Source organism: Dermochelys coriacea, chromosome 10 (assembly GCF_009764565.3).
Source record: "Dermochelys coriacea isolate rDerCor1 chromosome 10, rDerCor1.pri.v4, whole genome shotgun sequence".
NCBI classification, from domain to species: domain Eukaryota; kingdom Metazoa; phylum Chordata; order Testudines; family Dermochelyidae; genus Dermochelys; species Dermochelys coriacea.
This window is the reverse complement of record NC_050077.1, coordinates 66264067-66279471: the sequence shown is the minus strand read 5'-3', so window position 1 is coordinate 66279471 and position 15405 is coordinate 66264067. Positions and strand designations below refer to the sequence as shown.

The window sequence follows — 15405 nt, the reverse complement described above, 5'->3', positions numbered from 1 at the left end:
TTTATCTCTAAAAATGCAGGACTCTACCCAATGTGCGAAAGTAGTAACTCTACTCATTCATCAAGTATTAACCTAAAAGACGTAACGTACTTGAATTTAGAATGTCCATATTTTATTCTCACTTGAGAATGCTATATCATTTACACAATGATAGAAAATTATGAAGTTTATGTACATTTTTAAATGTCAGTGTTCTTACTATGCATGTTACTTCACAGAGGAATTAAAAGTGTGAGATATTGTATAGAATAGTATAATGTTTACTCTGCATAGTTCTTTTGCTCTGAACTCTAAAGACTGCTTTGATTGAACTCCTGGTTTTACAATTCTGAAGAGTGTTCGTGTGTGTGTGGTTTTTGTTTTTTTTTCAAAGTGTGGAAGTGATTCGACTTGGACACAGCTACTTTATAAATTGGGATCGTAAAATGTATTACCCCAAAAAAGATACACCTGCTGAGGTTCGGACTACCACGCTCAATGAAGAATTAGGACAAATTGAATATATTTTCTCAGACAAAACAGGAACAATCACTCAAAACATAATGACTTTTAACAAATGTTCCATTAATGGAAAAGCATATGGTAAGTCAGTGTTTATTAATGTTTTGACAGTAAAGTTTACTTCTAATTGTGATGTTGAGTTTAGCTCATTCGCTGATTATTTAGGACATTTGTTCATTATGAGCCTTATCCAGCTTCTCTTGAAGTCAGTGTAGAGACTCCGATCAACTTCAGTAGGCTTTGGATCAGGGTCTATAAAAGAGAAATAGTATCTGATGTTGGTGTGATTCCTTAAGTATGTAAATATGGGTTTAGAGGTACCTTTTCCATCTTCTGATAATCAAGGATTTAATGCAGGATTAAAGATGGAGATAAAACTGCTAGTCATGACATTGTATATATATAAATTAAACATAGGGGGCTTTTTCATGAACTTTCAGATCACATTACTACCTTCAATGATTTATTGTAATCTTCCCAAAACTGAGTAATATTGTTTTAAATGCATATTCATGATACTTCTTGTACAGGCTGAGAAGTCTTTTATAATATAACTATTTTGTAATAATGTCTGATGTTAGAAAGTGATTGATTGCCTAGCACCAGAGAGTTGCTGAGCAAATTATCCCATGTCTCTGCCAATGCAACAAAATTGTGCCCTGCCACAGACCTGATACCTAATATTCCAAATATCTATTTTACAACACTTCTGTAATCTTGAAATCTGTCCCTTAGAGACTAGCTTGAGACCACCAAACTGTGATCTAATTCAAAATTTCACGTCTTCAGAGATGAAAAAGCTTATGCCTTCATTACTGTGCCACTTAACTCTCAGGTTAAAAGACATTGAATAAATTAAGGTGAAAGGGTGACATATATATTAGTTGAGTTTTAGACTTGTAAATAGCAAAATCAGGCCCTAAACAATCAGAATAAATACAATAGCTGGAGGGAAAAATTCAGTGGCATTGTAGACAAAAGAATGGAAGCATTTACTTTAAGAAAATGTTGGCTGTACCATGATCCACTACAATATTTTATATTTTTGAATGTTGTTGCAATAAGTGTTTCCTCTTTGATGTCTACCTCCATAATCTAAAAAAACATGAAAAAGTTATTTCATAAAACTCTAAAACTGGAATTAAATGTCATATTTTGTGTTAATTAACTTTGTATTTTGTAGGTGATGTATATGATGACTTTGGCCGGAAAACAGGAATTAATGAGGTATAAATATGACCAAGTTACTAAATATTTAGTATATTGTAATATAGCTTATTTAATCATTAAAATATTTTCAATAGATCAGTAATTTTCAATTAAATATTAATTTTCCCTGAACTTGAAACATGCTGTAGAATAACTTTTAGTAAGATGTAGGCAAGAAAAACATGAACTTTCTTTCGCTCTAGGAGTTTGTTTACATTTAAAAATTTACCAAAATAGCTATTCTGGAATAATTATTCCAGAACAGTTATTTCAGTATAAGCACCTGTATGAACATTCTTATTCCGGAATAGCTGTTTTGGTGAACTTCCAAGTGTAGAAAAGCCCTTACATCCTCCTTTTTTGGCCCTTCTTTCTCTAGGCAGTAGGGCTGAATGCCAATCACACAGCACCAGGTGTAACTTTAAGCAGTACTGTTTCAGGTAATTAAAAGCACTTACATTTTGTATGTAACAATCAAATAGAACAATGAGTATTTTGGAGCAGGACTATATTGTGAGGTACTATGATGATGGGAGCCATGTAAGTAGCCAGACTGCTTTGTTTTCACACTCCGAAAGATCAGCTATTACCAAATGCACAACTACAAAATGGGGAATAACTGGCTAGGCAGTAGTACTGCTGAAAAGGATCTGGGATTAGAGTGAAACACAAATCAAATATGAGTCAACAATGTGATGCTGTTGAGAAAAAGGCTAATGTCATTCCGGGGTGTATTAACAGAATTGTTGCATATAAGACACGGGTGATAATTGTCCTGCTCCACTCAGCACTGGGGACTACTCAGCTGTAGTCCTGTATCTAATTCTGGGTGCCACGCTTATGAAAGATGTGGACAAATTGGAGAAAGTCCGGAGGAAAACAACAAAAATGATACGAAGTTTAGAAAACCTGACCTATGAAGAAAGGTTAAAAAGCAGGCATGTTTAGTCTTGAGATAAGAAGACTGAGGGGGAACCTAATAACAGTTTTCAAATAAGTCAAGGGCTGTTAAAAAGAGGACTGTAATCAATTGTTCTCCATGTCCACTGACGGTAGGACAAGAAGTAATGGGCTTAATCTGCAGCAAAGGAGATTTAAATTAGATATTAGGAAAAACTTTCTAACAATAAGGGTAGTTAATCTGTAGAATAGGCTTCCAAGGGAGTTTGTGGAATCCCTATCATTTAAGTTTTTTAAGACAAGGTTGGACTGAAACCTGTCAGAGATGGTCGAGGTTTATATGGTCCTGCCTTGACGCAGAAGGATGGACTCAATGACTTCTCAAGGTTCCTCCAGCCGCACATTTGGTTCTGCTTGTAGCACTGAAATCAATAGGAACGGGAACAGACCCTTACATAGCAACATAGGGATTGATAGAAGTCATATAGCCCAATTAGATTCCATTATTTCTCTGGCTTTATAAGGACTTGGTTGTAGATATTTTTTAGCCAGACAGCAGCTAGATTTGAGAGGGAAGAGTCAGAGTGATATTCTAATCTCATTCACTCTTCTGCTTAGCTACATAAAATTAGAAGGGTCATATTTTCTTATTCATTTCTAAATTATTTAGTATTAGCTACACTAAACAAGATTTTTCAGCCCCTACTGTGCAGCTAGTATTGACTCTCTGGCATTGTTTGTGTTGCATAGAAGCATAGAAATGTAGTGCTAGAAGTGACCTTGAGAGGTCATCTAGTCCAGCCCCCCGCCCCCTTCCTTGTACTGAGGCAGAACAAAGTATCTGATGTTGTGGGATAGCTAGGAAGTCAATCATTTGACCAGTACTGTTCACTGTATCTGCAGTGATATGAGTACATTGCCCTTGAACTCTAGTTCATATTAGATTCTGCATCCTTTTCCATATCAGTGACTCTGTGGAAAATTTGTAAGGTAGAATTAGACAGGAACGTATTTGTGCTATCATTTGTTACAGCTTCTTTTGTTCCTCTTATCTCTACAGATGCTCTTCATCTGGGTCTTTGAATAGCTTGTTCAGGGGAAGATGCACTACCCCTCAAATTCAAGATCAGTCTTATAGTGTATAATCACAATGTTTATAGTAGGTGTAACCTCAGTTCTGTGCTTATTAACTTTTTTGGAAATACAGAAACATGCTACAATTCCTTGCCCTCTAGTGTTTGGAGGCCCTACAAAAAGGCACAGAAGCTATTAACATGTACTGCAGATAATCCTTAGCTAAACTCAAGAAACCCAGACTGGGTGCGGGGAACAAGGGAAGAAAATCACTATAAATGTGTAAAAACTTATATATTTGTAATGATACTAACCTCTTTTCAACAGTGCTTTGAAATCTGTTGATGAAAAGCTCTGTATCGGTGGTATCATTATTCTTACAAAAGGCCATGCCATAACCTCATAAGCTAACCTCCTGATTTCTAGAAACTCATTTTTAGAACACAGTTAGGAATCCTAAGAATAACAAGTCTGCCAGTTACTTAGCTACCATTAACTGAACATGCAGCAGTTATCCTAATCTGAACATAACAAAAAATGGTCAACTTCTCATCTTATTAATTTTAAACTATCCTAACATTCTGATGGACTCTAAACCTGTGTGTGTATGTTATTTGTTTACTATAAGGTATATAGATGTGCCCTTGCTTCTTGTTGTTTTGATACTTTTTCTTTTCTTCTATATATTTCTTTATAATTGTTTTGCATTGAGAAGCTCCTGCTCTGTACTTCTGATATCTTTGTCTTTTCTATCATTTGTTTTTGTAAAGAAAAAATTACATTTCAGTAAACAAAAACTAAAAACTAAAACTCGAATGAAGCATGTTTCCCTGCCTCTGAAGCTAAAGGAACAGTTCAATTGGCTGTCAGTGGTATTAGGGTTTATATCTTCTTTGCAGGCTAGCCATTAAAAAGGAAAAACAACAAACGCATGATCAATTTTGATTCCAGTAAGCAGAGTGCAGTGACATACATTCTGGAACACTGCAGCCAGCACATTGCATGACAAATTTCCTGCTCTTGTAGCGTCTTAAAATAGACTGCCTCTAGCTCCCCTCTGTCTCTTGATGAAAGTGACTGAATATTTCCCGTCCAAATTTGCTTCAAAAACACTTTTTCTATGAGATGCCTACCACAGTAGAAATGATTTTATGACATAATAAGCAACATAACTTGAAAATGTTTTGAAAATGAAATTAGGAAGATACCAATTTTATTCTTAGAACTATCCTTACTGATTAAACGGAATAACTGGTTTTGTAGTACAAAACAAATAATAGATTGAAAATGTGTGTATTTACTTCGATGTACATCATTCTCAGACTACGCAGCCCATATCTGCTAGAGTGTTTAACATTTATCCTTATATCTGGACCCTGGAGACTTGTTAAAATTGATTAGCTTTTAGGCCCAGCTGCCATCTGTGTCTTTGAAAATATCCCCACCCCTCAACAATTTTGTTTTAAAAACTTATCTTTTTAATATTAATGTAGCCTTGTCAGTTAAAAAACAAATTTTATTTTTCTGATATTTAACTTTTTTGATGAAAAAGGATACATTACACAACTGAAGATTAAGGACCACTTTCTTTTGTGCCTGTAGACCAAATACAAGTATTGATTTTCTGTTTTAGATCTTTTTCAACCACTGTCAGTGAAAACAAAAAGGAGTCTTAATTACAAATGCAAAATTCATATATGTAATTGTACCATGAAATGAAATTATGCCATTTTACTTTGTGTGGATTTCTAATATAGTCTCTTAATACAAAAACATCAAAATAAAAGGATCTCAACCATTTAAAATCCTTACTCTTTTAAACATTGTGTTTGTTTGTTTTTCTCTTGCAGAAAACAGTGCCAGTGGATTTTTCATTTAACCCACTAGCAGATAGAAAATTTCAATTTTATGATCACAGCCTGATTGAATCCATTAAACTAGGAGATGCAATGGTACATGAGTTCTTTAGGTTGCTTTCCCTCTGCCATACAGTCATGCCTGAAGAAAAAAATGCAGGTAAACTACTGAAAAGCTTAGATATAAGAGATTCTAAATATTTGGTTTCTATAGCACTTTTCTAACTTAAAAAGTATAGGTTAACCAAATTTTTAAAGGAAGAAGTGAGTCAAGAGGGAGCCATAAAGGGAGCAGATCTTGCACCCTTAAAACTCTGGGTACACTGTCGGGAGTTTCTGAGTACAAATTAAGTAATTGCACAAGCAAATCTTAGTTGCATAAGCAAATAACTGATTTTTCTGTTGTTTGACATATATAAATACCTTTTCATCCTTGAAATTGTCTGATTTCCACAGGGTTCTATGAGCATAGCATTGGCATACACTGTTTGTATTGGCTTACTTGTTATGCCGGCCCCTAATTTAGTTCAGGCGATTTTGCCTGGGGGAGCGATAGTGCACATAGGTGCACGTGCAAAATTAGAGGCCAGTTGGATCTTCATTAAAAGTTAGTCTTTATTAAGTCTTCCCACAAAAGAGAGGGAAGTATGATTATTTCATCTCTCTGGAGTATTGCATACAATTATTTTTGTTTCCACTTGATTATTATGCCTTTTAGTACTGATTTGGATATTTTTATAAGTGTAATATATGGTACATATCTTGGATGAGCCATATAGTTCAGGTGTGAGAGCACAAATTGTGTATAATCTTGGAAGTGTTGACAATATCTTCAGCTTGCAAAACTCAGGTTACAACTCTGAAATTAAAAATTAGGAAACCTTTAAATAGTGTTAGCCATATCATGTGTTATTCATGAAGAGAGGCTAGTCTTACTATAATTCCTTATTTTTGTAAAAATCCCCTTCACGATCCAAGAATTGGGAGTATTGGGTGTTCCACTGTATCACTAAGGGCCCTACCAAATTCACGATCCATTTTGGTCAATTTCACAGTCATAGGATTAAAAAAATTGTAAATTTCATGATTTCACAAAAAGAAAAGGAGTACTTGTGGCACCTTAGAGACTAACAAATTTATTTGAGCATAAGCTTTTGTGAGCTACAGCTCACTTCATCGGATGCATACCTGATTTCATGATTTCAGCAATTTAATTTGAAATTTCATGGTGTTGTAATTGTAGGGGTCCTGACCAGGGTTCAGACAGCTGCAGCGGCACAGGAGCTAGCAAACAGAGCTCTAAACAGGGGAGTTTGAGTGGGAGTTCTGTTGGAGGAGAAGGTAGTTGTACTTGGTTTTGTATTTTTAGTATTTGTATTTGTGTGTGTGTAGGGGTTTTGTGCTGGGAGAGCAGCTGAGCCTGATTAGGGGGTGGGGTTTTGTGCTGAGAGAGCAGCTGAGCCCTGCCTAGGGGGTGGGGCTTCTGACTAGGGGCCCTATAAAGGTAGCCAGCCAGTCAGGCAGCGGCACAGACAGCTGCAGCGGCACAGGAGCTAGCACACAGAGCTCTAAACAGGGGAGTTTGAGTGGGAGTTTGTAAAGGGAGTTTGGATTGTGGTGCTTGTTTCGGGTTTGCTTTTCTGGGGGGGGGGTGGTCTTTTTGGTGTGGCTTGTGTTTCCCAGATTAACAGGATTTAGGTGGGAAGGAGATGACAGATACAGAGGCAGCTGTGGGAGTGACTCCTGTAGTGGGAGACACATTGAGGATGACTGGATGTGGAAGCTGTGGTATGTACATGATCTTGGAGGGGGGAACCGGTAAGAGTTTTGTCTGCATGAAATGCCGTCTGATAGAGCTGATGGAGGAAAAGATCCGAGGTTTGGAGATGCAGGTGGAAAGTCTGGTTGAGTTTAGGAAGGGGTTTGAGCAGATGATGGAGCAAAGATATGAGGTATTTGAAGGGAAAAGCTCAGACTCACGGATGGAAGCAGGGCTGGGGAATTTTGAGGAGAGACTGGATGAGGAAAGTGGTCAGTGGAAACATGTGACTCAAAGAACCAGGCAGAGAAAAAGACAGGCTAGTGAAGGAGAAATAGAGCTTAGGAACAGGTTTGCAGAGTTGGAAAATGAAGGGGCTCAGCAGGTAGTCGCTGAAGGTGGAAGGGTAAGGAAGAAGAGAAGAGAGGCTAGCCCTATAGAAAAAGGGGAAGAGTCAAGGGAGAGTACACCAAATATGAGCCCCAGGAGGATACAGGATGGGTTGAAGAGAATTGTAAGGGAAAATAGGAATGGAAAGAACTTGCAGCCAGAGGGAACAGGGGAGAGACTGGAGAATAGCACTGTCACCAGGAAAAGGCAGGTCTATGTGATCGGGGACTCTTTATTGAGAAGAATAGACAGGCCTGTAACTAGAGCTGATCCTGAGAATAGAAGGGTGTGCTGTCTTCCGGGTGCTAAGATACGGGATGTAGACCTGAGGTTGAAAAGGATCCTCAAGGGAGCGGGAAAGAATCCCCTAATTATCCTTCATGTGGGAACAAATGATACAGCCAGATTCTCGCTGGAAAGTATCAAGGGAGACTATGCTAGGCTGGGGAAGACGCTTAAGGAAATTGAGGCTCAGGTGATCTTTAGCGGGATCCTTCCTGTTCCTAGAGAAGGGCAACAAAGGTGTGACAAGATTATGACTGTCAACAGATGGCTTACGCAGTGGTGCTATAAGGAGGGCTTTGGGATGTATGGCCACTGGGAGGCATTCACGGACAGAGGTCAGTTCTCTCGGGATGGACTTCATCTGAGTAGGGAAGGAAATAGACTTCTAGGATCGAGGCTGGCACAACTGATAAAGAGAGCTTTAAACTAGGAATTGGGGGGAGATGGATGGGAGATGTCCAGAAAATCTCCACGCCAGATTTTAGCATTGAGAGGGAAGAAGATGAAGTAAGAAAGGATACAGCCGTGGGTAGGAGAATGTATATAAGGAGCGAGGGCGGTGTGGATACTAGTCTAATAGGTTATACTGGCTGTAGAATGACTGTGCCTAATAGGGTACAAAATGTGAGCGAGGCCAAACAGCAAAAATTAAGATGTTTATACACCAATGCGAGGAGTCTAGGTAACAAAATGGAGGAACTAGAGCTACTGGTGCAGGAAGTGAAACCAGATATTATAGGGATAACAGAAACATGGTGGAATAGTAGTCATGACTGGACTACAGGTATTGAAGGGTATGTGCTGTTTAGGAAAGACAGAAACAAAGGTAAAGGGGGTGGAGTAGCATTGTATATCAACGATGAGTTAGAATGTAAAGAAATAAGAAGCGATGCAATGGAGAAGACAGAGTCTGTCTGGGCAAAAATTACATTGGGGAAGAAAACTAGTAAAGCCTCTCCTACGATAGTGCTTGGGGTGTGCTATAGACCTCCAGGATCTAATTTGGTTATGGATAGAGCCCTTTTTAATGTCTTTAATAAAGTAAATACTAATGGAAACTGCGTGATCATGGGAGACTTTAACTTCCCAGATATAGACTGGAGGACCAGTGCTAGTAATAATAATAGGGCTCAGATTTTCCTAGATGCGATAGCTGATGGATTCCTTCATCAAGTAGTTGCTGAACCGACTAGAGGGGATGCCATTTTAGATTTAATTTTGGTGAGTAGCGAGGACCTCATAGAAGAAATGGTTGTAGGGGACAATCTTGGCTCAAGTGATCATGAGCTAATTCAGTTCAAACTAAATGGAAGGATTAACAAAAATAAATCTGCAACTAGGGTTTTTGATTTCAAAAGGGCTGACTTTCAAAAATTAAGGCAATTAGTTAGGGAAGTGGATTGGACTGAAGAACTTATGGATCTAAAGGCAGTTGAGGCCTGGGATTACTTTAAATCAAAACTGCAGAAGCTATCGGAAGCCTGTATCCCAAGAAAGGGGAAAAAATTCATAGGAAGGAGTTGTAGACCAAGCTGGATGAGCAAGCATCTTAGAGAGGTGATTATGAAGAAGCAGAAAGCATACAGGGAGTGGAAGATGGGAGGGATCAGCAAGGAAAGCTACCTAATTGAGGTCAGAAGATGTAGGGATAAAGTCAGAGAGGCTAAAAGTCGAGTAGAGTTGGACCTTGCAAAGGGAATTAAAACCAATAGTAAAAGGTTCTATAGCCATATAAATAAGAAGAAAACTAAGAAGGAAGAAGTGGGGCCGCTTAACACTGAGGATGGAGCGGAGGTTAAAGATAATCTAGGCATGGCCCAATATCTAAACAAATACTTTGCCTCAGTCTTTAATAAGGCTAAAGAGGATCTTGGGGATAATGGTAGCATGACAAATGGGAAGGAGGATATAGAGGTAGATATTACCATATCAGAGGTAGAAGCGAAACTGAAACAGCTTAATGGGACTAAATCGGGGGGCCCAGATAATCTTCATCCAAGAATATTAAAGGAATTGGCACCTGAAATTGCAAGCCCATTAGCAAGAATTTTTAATGAATCTGTAAACTCAGGAATAGTACCAAATGATTGGAGAATTGCTAATATAGTTCCTATTTTTAAGAAAGGAAAAAAAAGTGATCCGGGTAACTACAGGCCAGTTAGTTTGACATCTGTAGTATGCAAGGTCCTGGAAAAAATTTTGAAGGAGAAATTAGTTAAGGACATTGAAGTCAATGGTAAATGGGACAAAATACAACATGGTTTTACAAAAGGTAGATCGTGCCAAACCAACCTAATCTCCTTTTTTGAAAAAGTAACAGATTTTTTAGATAAAGGGAATGCAGTGGATCTAATTTACCTAGATTTCAGTAAGGCATTTGATACCGTGCCACATGGGGAATTATTAGTTAAATTGGAGAAGATGGGGATCAATATGAACATCAGAAGGTGGATAAGGAATTGGTTAAAGGGGAGACTGCAACGGGTCCTACTGAAAGGCGAACTGTCAGGTTGGAGGGAGGTTACCAGTGGAGTTCCTCAGGGATCGGTTTTGGGACCAATCTTATTTAATCTTTTTGTTACTGACCTTGGCACAAAAAGTGGGAGTGTGCTAATAAAGTTTGCAGATGATACAAAGCTGGGAGGTGTTGCCAATTCGGTCAAGGATCGGGATATTATACAGGAGGATCTGGATGACCTTGTAAACTGGAGTAATAGTAATAGGATGAAATTTAATAGTGAGAAGTGTAAGGTTATGCATTTAGGGATTAATAACAAGAATTTTAGTTATAAGTTGGGGACGCATCAATTAGAAGTAACGGAAGAGGAGAAGGACCTTGGAGTATTGGTTGATCATAGGATGACTATGAGCTGCCAATGTGATATGGCTGTGAAAAAAGCTAATGCGGTTTTGGGATGCATCAGGAGAGGCATTTCCAGTAGGGATAAGGAGGTTTTAGTACCGTTATACAAGGCACTGGTGAGACCTCACCTAGAATACTGTATGCAGTTCTGGTCTCCCATATTTAAAAAGGATGAATTCAAACTGGAGCAGGTACAGAGAAGGGCTACTAGGATGATCCGAGGAATGGAAAACTTGTCTTATGAAAGGAGACTTAAGGAGCTTGGCTTGTTTAGCCTAACTAAAAGAAGGTTGAGGGGAGATATGATTGCTCTCTATAAATATATCAGAGGGATAAATATAGGAGAGGGAGAGGAATTATTTAAGCTCAGCACCAATGTGGACACAAGAACAAATGGGTATAAACTGGCCACCAGGAAGTTTAGACTTGAAATCAGACGAAGGTTTTTAACCATCAGAGGAGTGAAGTTTTGGAATAACCTTCCAAGGGAAGCAGTGGGGGCAAAAGATCTATCTGGTTTTAAGATTCTACTCGATAAGTTTATGGAGGAGATGGTATGATGGGATAATGGGATTTTGGTAAGTAATTGATCTTTAAATATTCAGGGTAAATAGGCCAAATCCCCTGAGATGGGATATTAGATGGATGGGATCTGATTTACTATAGAAAATTCTTTCCTGGGTATCTGGCTGGTGAATCTTGCCCATGTGCTCAGGGTTTGGATGATTGCCATGTTTGGGGTCGGGAGGGAGTTTTCCTCCAGGGCAGATTGGAGAGGCCCTGGAGGTTTTTTTGCCTTCCTCTGTAGCATGGGGCATGGTTGACTGGAGGGAGGCTTCTCTGCTCCTTGAAGTTTTGAACCATGATTTGAGGACTTCAATAGCTCAGACATGGGTGAGGTTTTTCATAGGAGTGGTGGGTGACATTCTGTGACCTGCGCTGTGCAGGAGGTCGGACTAGATGATCAGAGTGGTCCCTTCTGACCTTAGTATCTATGAATCTATGAATCTATGACCCAAAAAGGAGTTGTGGGGGGGTCACAAGGTTATGTAGGCAGCATTGTAGTACTGCTATCCTTACTTCTGCACTACTTCTGGTGGCAGTGCTGCCTTCAGAGATGGGCAGCTGGAGAGCAGCAGCTGCTGGCCGAGAGCCCAGCTCTGAAGGCAGAGCTGCTGCCAGCAGCAGTGCAGAAGGAAGTATGGCATAGTATGATATTGCCACCCTTATTTCTGCTCTGCTGCCTGCAAAGCTGGGCCCTCAGTCAATAGCCGCCACTGTCCTAAAATAATCTTGTGACCCCCCTGCAATTTCCTTTTGAGTCAGGACCCCCAATTTGAGAAACACTGGTCTCCCCTGTAAAATCTGTATAGAATAGTGTAAAAGCACACAAAAGACAAGATTTCACGGTGGGAGACCATATTTCATGGTCCGTAATGTGTTTTTCATGTCAGTGAATTTGGTAGGGCCCTATACGTTACAGTCCACCTTTCTAGATGAAGACTAATTATCCTCACTTTGTTATGTTGCCGTGTCATGTGCTCATTCTATACTGGTGGCTTAATTAAAGTTGGATACTTTTCTATGATATTAGACTCTTTAAAACCAGTCATGCTGTGTGTAACATGAAATAAATCACCATAGTCATAGTCACAGAGGACAGGATTCTGGGAAGAGAAGATGTTTGGAATGTGACAGCACCTCAGTTACCTGTCTCATGGATGAGCACATGTTAACACAGCATTTACAAGTAGCTAATGCATCTTGTCCATTATTTAAAACAAAAATAACAGGTCTTTGATTTTAAACCTCTGTTTCTAAGCTGTGAGACAATGATCCTATCTGCCTCCCAAGAAGTAGATCTGTTAAGGAGAATTTCTTATTTTTACCTAATCAAATTGTATAGGTTTATGTTGCTGCTGTGGCATATTCAAAAGGAAATGAACCATATCGTAACAATTAACTGAGATGTAACACATTTTGGCTAGTACTTATGCATAACTGTTTTGAGACATGATCTCATAACCTGTAATTGTCTTGCTATGTTTTGTTCTGATGCATGTTTTTTTCAACTTCAAACAGTACACAAATCTTTAATTCATAGTAAAAAACCTTGTGTTGATTTTGAAGTTGATTGAAATTGATGGGAGTACTTGGCTACAAAAAAGTCAGGGATTTTGTGTCAAAAAGTATTGAGTAACTCTAAACTCTTCCAGTTCATTAGGAAGTAAGTATCCAGTTAATGCTAACTCATTTGGGCACTGCAAACTACCTTTAATTTTTTTTTATTTTTTGTTTAAGTTGAAGAGGTGGGTCAGGAGGTCTCTGTTTTACAGAAGTCTTCTATTCACTCACAATTTCTATCCATTCACAAGTTCAGCTCAAAGAATGGTGGATCATTATGGGAATAAGAAAAGGAGTACTTGTGGCACCTTAGAGACTAACAAATTTATTAGAGCATAAGCTTTCGTGAGCTACAGCTCACTTCATCGTTCTGTTGTTTTCTTTGTTGGGCCTGTCCTACAGACAGAGACAAACACCTACAAGATCTCTATCATGCATTCCTACAACTACAATACCCACCTGCTGAAGTGAAGAAACAGATTGACAGAGCCAGAAGAGTACCCAGAAGTCACCTACTACAGGACAGGCCCAACAAAGAAAACAACAGAACGCCACTAGCCATCACCTTCAGCCCCCAACTAAAACCTCTCCAACGCATCATCAAGGATCTACAACCTATCCTGAAGGACGAGCCATCACTCTCACAGATCTTGGGAGACAGACCAGTCCTTGCTTACAGACAGCCCCCCAATCTGAAGCAAATACTCACCAGCAACCACACACCACACAACAGAACCACTAACCCAGGAACCTATCCTTGCAACAAAGCCCGTTGCCAACTCTGTCCACATATCTATTCAGGGGATACCATCATAGGGCCTAATCACATCAGCCACACTATCAGAGGCTCGTTCACCTACACATCTACCAATGTGATATATGCCATCATGTGCCAGCAATGCCCCTCTGCCATGTACATTGGCCAAACTGGACAGTCTCTACGTAAAAGAATGAATGGACACAAATCAGACGTCAAGAATTATAACATTCAAAAACCAGTTGGAGAACACTTCAATCTCTCTGGTCACTCGATCACAGACCTAAGAGTGGCTATACTTCAACAAAAAAGCTTCAAAAACAGACTCCAACGAGAGACTGCTGAATTGGAATTAATTTGCAAACTGGATACAATTAACTTAGGCTTGAATAGAGACTGGGAATGGATGAGTCATTACACAAAGTAAAACTATTTCTCCATGGTATTTCTCCCTCCCACCCCACCCCCCACTGTTTCTCTGATATTCTTGTTAACTGCTGGAATTAGCCTACCTGCTTGTCACCATGAAAGGTTTTCCTCCTTTCCCCCCCCTGCTGCTGGTGATGGCTTATCTTAAGTGATCACTCTCCTTACAGTGTGTATGATAAACCCATTGTTTCATGTTCTCTGTGTGTGTGTATATAAATCTCTCCTCTGTTTTTTCCACCAAATGCATCCGATGAAGTGAGCTGTAGCTCACGAAAGCTTATGCTCTAATAAATTTGTTAGTCTCTAAGGTGCCACAAGTACTCCTTTTCTTTTTGCGAATATAGACTAACACGGCTGCTACTCTGAAACCTGTCATTATGGGAATGTTTGCACTGGGAACGTGATTTGAACTGGAGAGTCTTTCTTTAGGTCTCAGAGGGTATTTTAATCTTGATGCCAATTTAATTCTTGGCTTTTTTCAGACTGCCAACATGGTGCCAATTATGATTAGGAACCGGACTGAGACCAGCTTACTACATTTAGGCCTCATAAACATGTGACAATTGCTAATGACTTTGTAACTATAGACTAAAGTTGAATTAAAGCAGTGACTTGGAGGTGGAAAGTTTGATTTCTTTTCAGTCCTCTTCCTTTATCTGGTGTAGGATCAATCAGTCTATTTCATTGCTCATATTATTGTTCATTGAGCCTTTTTCATTTCTTCTAGCAGCAGAGAGGATAGCTAAATCCCAAAAATTTAATGGATAAGTTCCATGAGAATTTCATAAATGCAAAAAAGGAGAATCCACAACCTATCTCTTCTATCAGTTATTATTGGATTCAGTTTTTCACTTAAACAAGGTTTCAATCTGTTTGTTTTGTATGTAGATATAGTGTGTCTTCCCAAAATTTACAGTATATATTCCATGTGTAAAAATTCTATTTTCTGGGGATTTTCAACCAAATCTCTAACTGAATTAAAATTAATTTTAAAAATTAGACCTTTAGGAAATTTTTCTACATTATCTGATCTTTTTTCATAACCCTTTTGCCAACAAATGGCTGGCTTGTGATGAATCTGGTATTTTGGTATTTATATTGCACTTGGAAAAATTAATAAAAATTTATAAATGGCTGGTTTGTTATCATTCACACTTTCCAAATAGTTAAACTTCATTGCCAGCTAGCTTTGTATGTAAATTGGAAAAAAATCATTTGTTGTTAAGCAAAGTTATTAATGATTGTTTTCCTAGGATAG

The 15405-nt window shown here is 38.7% G+C and overlaps 1 protein-coding gene across 11 annotated transcripts in view; it reads left to right on the top strand.

Moving 5' to 3' along the window:
- ATP8B4 (ATPase phospholipid transporting 8B4 (putative)) overlaps positions 1-15405 on the top strand; it is a 172811-nt gene that overhangs the window by 112401 nt on the left and 45005 nt on the right. For all 11 annotated transcript variants that reach the window (XM_043494636.1, XM_043494633.1, XM_043494634.1 and 8 more), the window contains 3 exons: positions 374-582; positions 1685-1728; positions 5535-5700. In XM_043494636.1, coding sequence (XP_043350571.1) covers positions 374-582; positions 1685-1728; positions 5535-5700 — 419 coding nt within the window. The remainder of the gene's footprint in view (positions 1-373; positions 583-1684; positions 1729-5534; positions 5701-15405) is intronic.